Source organism: Nansenia antarctica, assembly GCF_963989245.1.
Source record: "Nansenia antarctica genome assembly, chromosome: 18".
NCBI lineage: Eukaryota > Metazoa > Chordata > Actinopteri > Argentiniformes > Microstomatidae > Nansenia > Nansenia antarctica.
The window spans coordinates 969166-979165 of NC_137691.1; the positions used below are offsets into that span (position 1 = coordinate 969166).

Here is a 10000-nt window from a genome sequence, read left to right on the forward strand (position 1 = left end):
GACCGTAACATCCTCTCCCTGGCCCGACCGTAACATCCTCTCCCTGGCCCGACCGTAACATCCTCTCCCTGGCCCGACCGTGGCAGGAATGCGGTCCGTCTACCTGGTCCTGTTTCACCTCCGACAGGAAGCAGGTTTAATAAACCAGGATGAACGCTGGTGATTGGCAGCTGTCATCATAGTGAGCATAGAATGATAAGGTTCTATCTCCGTTTAGAATGATAAGGTTCTATCTCCGTTTAGAATGATAAGGTTCTATCTCCGTTTAGAATGATAAGGTTCTATCTCCGTTTAGGGCAGTTCAGAGATATTGAGCGTCAAAGTTTTACATTCCATTATGTTTTGTGCGATGGAACCTTTGTATTTTATTAATTACTAACTAAAAAATTTCAACATTTAAAAAATAACACCACACAGGCATTAATAAACACCTAATGGATCAGATTATGTAAAAAACTCAATTTTGACCAAAATATAATTCTAATGTCACAAACTGTCATCTGTGGGATTGTGCTTAGTCTTAGTAAACGTGAAACACTTTCAGAAATCAGTCAGGCAGATTCACCCACATGAGCTGGTTTAATAAGGGTTCTAATCTGAGTTCCATAGCCGCTTTGATATGTTTTAATTAGAAGCAAAGTGCCTGGAGAAGGGCTATGACCGAAAGCTCATGCAATAATAAACAACGAATAGTTTTTCTCCACAGATTTGAGTGTGCGGATGCTGTTTTTTTTCTGCTCTAAATTATAGAAAAGCAAAAGAAATTGTTAATATTGAATTAGTTCATATTCCGGACTGATCCACCATTGCCCCCCCCATCCCTACCATTAGGCCTGGCTGTCACATGCAGATACGCCTGTATCACTCAGTCCAGCAACACATTCCTCCGCGGACCCTGAGCCTAGCGAGTACGCTACTGTACATGCCATTAGCCTAGCGAGTACTGTACATGCCATTAGCCTAGCGAGTACTGTACATGCCATTCATATCTGCTTTATATTTAGTCCCTGTATGCTATGGCCTACTGGAATGACAGCTGAAATGATGTTCCCAGTACAACCCCATCCCCCCCCCAGTCCAACCCATCACATTTACATGTTTGGCATTCAGCAGACGCCTTATTCCAAAGCGACTTACAATCGATATGTTTGACTAAGCAAGTGAATCATCAATCCACCAGTCGTAGCAGGAAGAGTAATCTAGCTCAGGCCCGGGGCCACTGGCAGTTGTCGTGATAGAAGAAGAAAGATTGTTTTTCCAACCCCACCAGTACACCCCCCCCCCCCCCCCCCCCAGTACACCCCCCCCCCCCCCCCAGTCCAACCATCACCACCAGTCTGATTAAGAGCTGACGGCACCAGTTTCCCAGCGTTCCCCTTGTCATCCCGCCGCTGACAGAGAGGTCGTCTGTGTATTAATACACACTCTCACACACACACACACACACACACACACACACACACACAAGCTGTGTATTAATACACACAGCGAGCGTTTCCTACAGCAGAAAGGGAAAAGGCCTCACCCTTTACTTAAACCCGGTCACTTGACAAGCCGTCACTGAAAGCTGGTTAAGCCTGAGAGTTCACACAGCCCAGTGACAGAGAGAGAGAGAGAGAGAGGCTATGTGTGTGACAGAGAGAGAGAGAGAGAGAGAGGGCTACGTGTGTGACAGAGAGAGAGAGAGAGAGAGAGAGGGCTACGTGTGTGACAGAGAGAGAGAGAGAGAGAGAGAGGGCTACGTGTGTGACAGAGAGAGAGAGAGAGAGAGAGGGCTACGTGTGTGACAGAGAGAGAGAGAGAGAGAGAGAGAGAGAGAGAGAGAGAGAGAGAGAGAGAGAGAGAGAGCGAGAGACAGAGACAGAGACAGAGAGAGAGAGGTCTATGTGTGTATTAATAATGAGCAGGTGACCCCTGCCTGCCAGCAGCTAGCTTTAGGTCGCGGCTGTACGCCTTTATATCGTGACGTTAGAATTATAAGGTTCTATCTCCATTTTTGTCAAAATTGAGTTTTTTACATAATCTGATCCATTAGGTGTTTATTAATGCCTGTGTGGTGTTATTTTTAAAATGTTGACATTTTTTAGTTAGTAATTAATAAAATACAAAGGTTCCATCTCACAAAACATAATGGAATGTAAAAACGTTGACGCTCAATATCTCTGAACTGCCCTAAATGGAGATAGAACCTTATAGTTCTAAGCTCACGATATCTCTCTGTACTGTAAATACAGTTAGCTCCCTGCTATTTCTATCACACCCAAAGAAGATGGGAGAAGGTTCAACGTTTGTCATCGCAGAGAACAACAACATGTATGTTATGCTCTAGGCCAGGGGTCAGGGGTCAGAGCTATTGAAGGAAACCCTGGAGCAATTAGGGGGTTCAGTGCCTCACTCAAGGACACTTCAACACATGGGCCAGCCAGGGTTCAAACCACCGAGCTGCCGAACCAGCGATCATTAGACGCCGGCCCTATCGGCTGAACCACAGCCGCCCCCAGAATCCTCCTCCTTCTGAACTAAACTGATGTGTAGGGTCTTTGTTCTTGATTTGGTTTTAAGTGAATAATGAACGTGTTCCATCTGTCCACAGGGAGGCGAGACCAAAACCATCCCGGCTGTCCTCCGGCGGGAGGGGGGGTCCCTGGGCTTCAACATCGTAGGGGGACGGCCGTGCGCGGTAGGTTGTTGGTTCACATGTTTTTTGTGTGTTTTTTTTAATGTGTTTTTAGGGCATTTCTGCTTTAATGGGATAGAGTAGACAGTAGAGATTGACAGGAAGGATGGGTGAGAGAGAGAGAGGAGCATAGAGACAGTAGAGATTGACAGGAAGGATGGGTGAGAGAGAGGAGCATAGAGACAGTAGAGATTGACAGGAAGGATGGGTGAGAGAGAGGAGGATAGAGACAGTAGAGATTGACAGGAAGGATGGGTGAGAGAGAGGAGGATAGAGAGTAGAGATTGACAGGAAGGATGGGTGAGAGAGAGGAGGAAAGAGATAGTAGAGATTGACAGGAAGGATGGGTGAGAGAGAGAGAGAGAGGAGGATAGAGACAGTAGAGACTGACAGGAAGGAAGAGTGAGAGAGAGAGGAGGGATGACATGCAGGATATGTCGACGGCCAGAATCAAACCGGGGAAGTTCACATGTTTACGGTTTTCATCTGGTCGACGGTCGGCCATGTGCGGTATGTTGTTGGTTCACATGCTTACGGGTTTCATCTGGTTGATGGTCAGCCAAGTGAGAAGGGTTGGAGGGTCACACGTTTAAGGGTTTCATCGGGCCGATGGTCGGCCAAGTGTCACACCGCTAACCAGGAAGTGGAGCGCATACTTGAACTACAACAAACTACATTTTGTCCTTTTTTTGTCTTTCTTCTTCTTCTTCATTTTCTTGACACAGACAGCTCGGAGAGTGAAAGATTCTGTCGTCAGCCCGTACGGACGGATGCACCACCGCATCAATCATGTTTTTTTATTGTGTTAGTATATTGGGTGGCTTTAGCGGATTTTGGTTTTTCAGATAAAAACTATAATTACTTTATAGGGAGGGTTAAATCAGGGATTATGACTTCAGCCCACAGTCGCTTCCCCTTTAATTGTGGGGATGGTGATGACATGGTAAACATAGAGGAGTGAAATGGGTCCTTTACTCTCCGCTGCACTGATAACCCTTCACGGCCTTCACTGTGTTTGCTGTCTCACCCGTCTGAGGAGAGAAGATCATTAATGACACCAAGGGGAAGACCTCGAGAGGCAGTGTCAAGAATCTCTGGTACACTTCGAAGAGCTCAGTCAGAGCTGTCGTGTTGGTGAACACATGGAGTGTCTGTACACAGAGTGGGCAGGTTAGGGAGAGGGTTAAAATGGTGTTCACGGTATCTGTTACACTGGGAGTTGTGTGTGCCAAACTTGTCTCTAGCTTTCCTGTGGTTCATTTAAAATAGTTACAGTGACGCACTTTGCTGTAGGGACATGGATTATTACAGTAAAACCTTTTTACAGCAGGAAACTATAAAGAAGGAGCTAAACATTTAACTCAACCGAAGGTTTTTTTCTTTTATTTCTTCTTCTTGATTCCTACGGTGTTGTAGATTTGTAACCTCTCCAGTTCTCCTGACAGAACCGTGTATCACTCTCAGCGCTAGGAGAGTCCAGAGGATACATTCAACTGTAGCTCGCAGCGTTTTAAGCCTCTGAATAACATCATAAAAGAGGTCACCAGTTTCTCCATTAGGAACTGTTGAATCAGATGGATCTAATGTGAAATGATGATGTAATCTCCATGGCAGGCTGGGCGCTAGGCTAACTGTTTGTCTGTTGGAAGGACTAATAGTTGGTCTTTATACAGACTAGATGGACTAACTGTTGGTCTTTAGACTGGATGCCTAACTCTTGGTCTTTAGAGTTAAGGTTACGGTTGGATGGACTAACTGTTGGTCTTTAGACTGGATGAGCTAACTGTTGGTCTTTATACAGGCTGTCTAACTGTCGTAACAGTTGGAGTCTGTCCGTGTTGTCCCTCTGGATGCTTGACCTCTCACACGCTCCCGTGGCGACATTCCCGCCTCGCTCCAGGCGATGTTTGGGGACAAGCGTTTCTCACAGCAAACACAGGCCCGGGATGAGCCGGGGGAAAAAGGAGGAAGCGGACCTGAAATAATTAATTACAGCGTCCCACAGCTTGACTTCTGAGGTTTCTTTAAGTATTCCATTAAAATTTAGCACAGTGTCGCACGACTTGGCAGCGGAGTGAGGAGGAGAGGGAGGGTTTGATGTGGTTTTCTCTCAGAGAGAGAGAGAGCTGAGAGAGAGAGAGAGAGAGAGAGAGAGAGAGCTGAGAGAGAGAGAGAGCTGAGAGAGAGAGAGAGAGCTGAGAGAGAGAGAGAGAGAGAGAGCTGAGAGAGAGAGAGAGAGAGCTGAGAGAGAGAGAGCTGAGAGAGAGAGAGAGAGAGAGAGAGAGAGAGAGCTGAGAGAGAGAGAGAGAGAGCTGAGAGAGAGAGAGCTGAGAGCTGAGAGAGAGAGAGAGAGAGAGAGAGAGAGGGATGTTGGCAGCGTCTTCGTTAAGCCAATCTCAACGTTTAAGCTCTGGGGGGTCGTGGCGTCGCTGATGGACGCAGAGGAACTAGCTCAGATCCAGAGAAACTAGCTCATAGCTCAGATCCAGGCAACACATCCGCTCACCGTTCAGCCCCGCGCAGGGCGGGGGGGGTCAGTCCTCCCCCAGGCCTGGGAAACATGTCAACTGGCAGGCAGGGCGGTTGTCTTGGCACTGGGGGGTGGCTGGAGGGAGCGCGGCGCTAAGCCTCGTGTAATGTGCACCTGCAACCATTTGCCAGCCGCTGCAGGCTGGGGGGGAGCCCCGTGGTGAGGCAGGGCTAACCAGGTTAACCAGGCAGCAGGGATGTTGTTGTGTTGTGTTCATGTACTGTATGTACAGACCGCAGGGGGGGGGGGGTGACCCTGATCCCTGGGAATTGGAGAGATCATTTGGATTGTTTCTGTAACGTCCTCAGGAGTTTAAAAAAAAAAACATTTGGTTAGACCATGATGGAATATCTTTACGATATTTTTGTGTAAGAATGATGAAAAAAAGAATTCTGTATTTTCATTCATTCTTATTCATCTGAAGTTAATGCCATGTATTTAAAATGTTATTGTTGGTTTAGTAGTAGCCTAATAGATACATTTGATCAATTTTATCCAATTATCCAACCAATTTTACTTTTTCTGTATTGTTTTATGCTATATATAAAGCACTTTGAATTGCCCTGTTGTATGAAATGTGCTGTACTAATAAACTGGCCTTGCCTTGCCTAGAATGTTCTCCACTAACTGCTGTCTCTCTGTATCAGATAAACTAACATGTAACTGTCTCTCTGCAGGAGGACAGTGAGGGCAGGTCTCACATGTAACTGTCTCTCTGCAGGAGGACAGCGAGGGACGGTCTCACGTGTAACTGTCTCTCTGCAGGAGGACAGCGAGGGACGGTCTAACATGTAACTGTCTCTCTGCAGGAGGACAGCGAGGGACGGTCTCACATGTAACTGTCTCTCTGCAGGAGGACAGCGAGGGACGGTCTAACATGTAACTGTCTCTCTGCAGGAGGACAGCGAGGGACGGTCTCACATGTAACTGTCTCTCTGCAGGAGGACAGCGAGGGACGGTCTCACATGTAACTGTCTCTCTGCAGGAGGACAGCGAGGGACGGTCTAACATGTAACTGTCTCTCTGCAGGAGGACAGCGAGGGACGGTCTCACATGTAACTGTCTCTCTGCAGGAGGACAGCGAGGGCAGGTCTAACGTGTAACTGTCTCTCTGCAGGAGGACAGCGAGGGACGGTCTAACATGTAACTGTCTCTCTGCAGGAGGACAGCGAGGGCAGGTCTAACATGTAACTGTCTCTCTGCAGGAGGACAGCGAGGGACGGTCTCACATGTAACTGTCTCTCTGCAGGAGGACAGCGAGGGCCGGTCTAACATGTAACTGTCTCTCTGCAGGAGGACAGCGAGGGACGGTCTAACATGTAACTGTCTCTCTGCAGGAGGACAGCGAGGGACAGTCTCACATGTAACTGTCTCTCTGCAGGAGGACAGCGAGGGACGGTCTAACATGTAACTGTCTCTCTGCAGGAGGACAGCGAGGGACGGTCTAACATGTAACTGTCTCTCTGCAGGAGGACAGCGAGGGACGGTCTAACGAGGGGATCTTTGTCTCTAAGATCGTAGAGAATGGACCAGCGGACAAGGAGGGCGGCCTTCAGATCCATGACCGACTAATGGAGGTACGTTACCTAACCCTACTGTCTGCTACATGTATGTTACATGTATGTGACCTACTGACTGTTACATGTATGTGACCTGTTGTATGTGGGCTGTTACATGTGGAGGTGACTGAGCTCGTGGACAGAGCGTGTGTGTGTGTGTGTGTGTCAGTGTTCTCCTGGCTAAGAAACACAGCAGAATAGTCAGGCTTGCTGTAAACATGTTTCCGTGCTGAGCATACACAGTAAACACACAGACTGGCTCAGCGAAAACGACCAAATTAAATACCTTAGCACAACTGTTGGCACAACAGTTGGGTATTTACCAGTATGTAAGTATTTAGTTCGTTTATATAACAGTGTATGTTATATGTTATATGTTGTAGGCAGAAAGAATGTCTCAATGTGCTGACATTCCACGTTCCGTACTGAAGCGCGGCCATCACTGCTGATAAACCTGCAGGCCAGACTGTCTCTCTGTGTTTAGTTTAGCCGTGTCTCAGAGAGACCCTGGTCCCACAGTAGCTGCCCCCCTCCCTCCCTCCCTCCCTCCCTCCCTGCCTCCCTCCCTCCCTCCAGCCCTGCAGACAGAACGTCACTGTGTGTAAGGGCCTCTGTAAAGGCCATGTGCTCCTGAGGGTCAACTCCAGGGGTGCACCGGCAAAACCAACATCACAAAGGTTGCTTTTATAGTCGCAGTGCGAACCCGGAGAGTTCCCACAAAGGACTGCATTGAACTCAAGACCTGGTGAAAGTGTAGCACAAGCCGACAAATATACATTCAGTCACTGCTGCTGCTGCCCCGAAGCACTGCGAGAAAATCTCTCTCAGAGCAATTTAAAGAGTAGATGTGTTTAGTAGTGTATGTAAGTACGTCCACTGGAATGTGTTTAAAAAAACACAAAATACGTCTCGGAGAAGAACTACGTCGATACTAAGATCGATCTCTCACTGTTTTTCAGTCTCTGTGTTCGTCCATGCGGCTCGTTGTGTTGTGGCTCGCTTTAGATCGTCTCGGATCTGCTTATTGACTCAGCGGGGTTGTGAACGCGCGGAGCAGACAGCGCCTCGGCCCTCGACTGTAACCACCTCAAACAGCGGCAACAAGTGGCTGAAATCCCCCCTGTTCGTTCAGTTTCGTCATAAGCCCCGTTGACAATAGACAGATTGAGCCACCAGAACCAACAGCCATTCACTCGGCGCCTGGCGATTTAAACCCGAGCGAGCCGCCTCCTCCTCCGTCAGAGCGGGCCTCCTCCTCCTCCTCCTCCTCCTCCTCCGTCAGAGCGGTCCGCTGGCCGGGGTGGTCAGCTTTTTAAGAGAGCAGGAGAGGGAGAGAGAGGGAGAGAGAGAGAGAGAGAGAGAGAGAGAGAGCGGGAGAGAGAGAGAGAGCGGGAGAGAGAGAGAGAGAGAGAGAGAGAGAGAGATTACCTCACGTGCCACATGGGCGTATGCCAGCGTGACTTACTGACAGGACCAGAGAACCGTGTGTGTGTGCGTGCGTGCGTGGGTGTGTGTGTGTGCGTGTGTGTGTGTGTGTGTGTGGGTGTGTGTGTGTGTGTGTGTGTGTGGTGTGTGTGTGTGTGTGTGGGTGTGTGGGTATGTGGGTGTGTGTGTGTGTGTGTGTGTATGCGTGTGTGTGTGTGTGTGTGTGTGTGTCAGAGGCCTTCAAATGGCTGGTCTATCTAAGATCTAAGAGAAGGGCCAAACAGTTAGCAAAGTACTGCTCAGTATCCGCTGTTATTGGTAGCCGCTCAATATGGAGAAGGCGGTGCTTCTTGTACCCATGAGCTGGAGACTGTCTGTTGTACAGTATTGATACTGTATCTGTCAATCCTCTGTAATCATCATTCGGTGTGAATAACATCCTGTGTGTAGCATAACTGGTTGTTAATAACATTCTGTGTGTAGCAGAACTGGTTGTTGGCTCAGCACTACTGTAACTGACTGTTTTCATAATGTCAAAAATGCACTGATAGTATTTATGTCCTTTAGATATTGTACATTTATGTGGACATAAATACAGCATTTAAAATGTGTGTGTGTGTGTGCGTACGTGCGTGTGTGCGTTCATGTGTGTGTGTGTGCGTCCTTGCGTGTGTGCGTTTATGTGTGTGTGCATGCGTGCGTCCGTGCGTGTGTGCGTATATTAACGAACAGGACAGATGAGTGCTGTGTTGCTGTACCAGTGTACTGGGTTATCTGAGCCCTGAGAAACACACACCCGTGTGTAGCGTTCAGTTGTGTTCATACAGCCGCCTCATCCTCCTCCTTTCTCACCTCAACACAAGACTTCGCTCAAGGACATTAGCGGACCTACATTTGCTGTTTCTGTCTTCACATTGTCTTTGACCCGCTATGAGATAAATCACCGTGTCTAAGTGTGTCGGTACCTGAGAGAGAGAGAGAGGAACAAGAGGAGAGAGAGAGGAACATGAGGAGAGAGAGAGGAACAAGAGGAGAGAGAGAGAGAGGACACGCAGGGCCTCAGGACGGAGCGGGGAGGAGGACTATTAAATGACCCTGACGAGGTGACGGATGACTCGACAAAACAGCCGACAACATGGTCTGTGTACTGAAACACAGAGGTGTACAGGCAGCGCATAGCAGCACCCCGGTGGTGGTGGTGGTGTTGTTTCATTGGATAGGGAAGCTAGGTATTATATTATATCCTGAAAGAAAGCTGATATTATATTATTATATTCTGAGAGAAAGCTGATATTATATTATTATATTCTGAGAGAAAGCTGATATTATATTATTATATCCTGAAAGAAAGCTGATATTATATTATTATATTCTGAGAGAAAGCTGAGATTATAGGCGGTTCGAGTTTCACCCGGTTCCTTTTTTGTTCCGAGTCGAACAGAAGAAGAAGAAAGAAACATATCCTGTGGTATTTTTTTATGGAAAAACACATTAATAATCCTTCCTTAAGTCGGTTCCTCAGAAAGTGTCAGTCGCCTCCCCTACCTGGGGTGGTAGAGGGGGTAGTGGGGGGGGTGGAAGGGGGATTGAGTGTGCTCAGTGGGCCGTGGTGACGGATAAAAGGAAGAGTTAATACCAAGCGGGCCAACGGCGTTTCCGTGTAGCGCGTTTCTGAACCCTGGTGTGTTTAAACCAATAGCCCGTAGCTCTGCCTCTGCATCCTGCTGGGCTGCCTGGCTAGCCTCCCTAGCCTAGCCTGCTAGCCTGCGCCGCACAGCTGGGGACCGGTATGCCCCCGGTCCTGCCTTC

At 48.1% G+C, this 10000-nt stretch overlaps 1 protein-coding gene across 1 annotated transcript in view; it reads left to right on the forward strand.

The window, feature by feature from the left end:
- The window catches only part of pdzrn3b (PDZ domain containing RING finger 3b), a gene marked incomplete at both ends in the record, with an annotated part of 65744 nt that overhangs the window by 5590 nt on the left and 50154 nt on the right, over positions 1-10000 (forward strand). Inside the window, 2 exons of the mRNA XM_080548436.1 lie at positions 2594-2680; positions 6677-6784. Of these exons, the coding sequence (XP_080404562.1) occupies positions 2594-2680; positions 6677-6784 (195 nt within the window). The remainder of the gene's footprint in view (positions 1-2593; positions 2681-6676; positions 6785-10000) is intronic.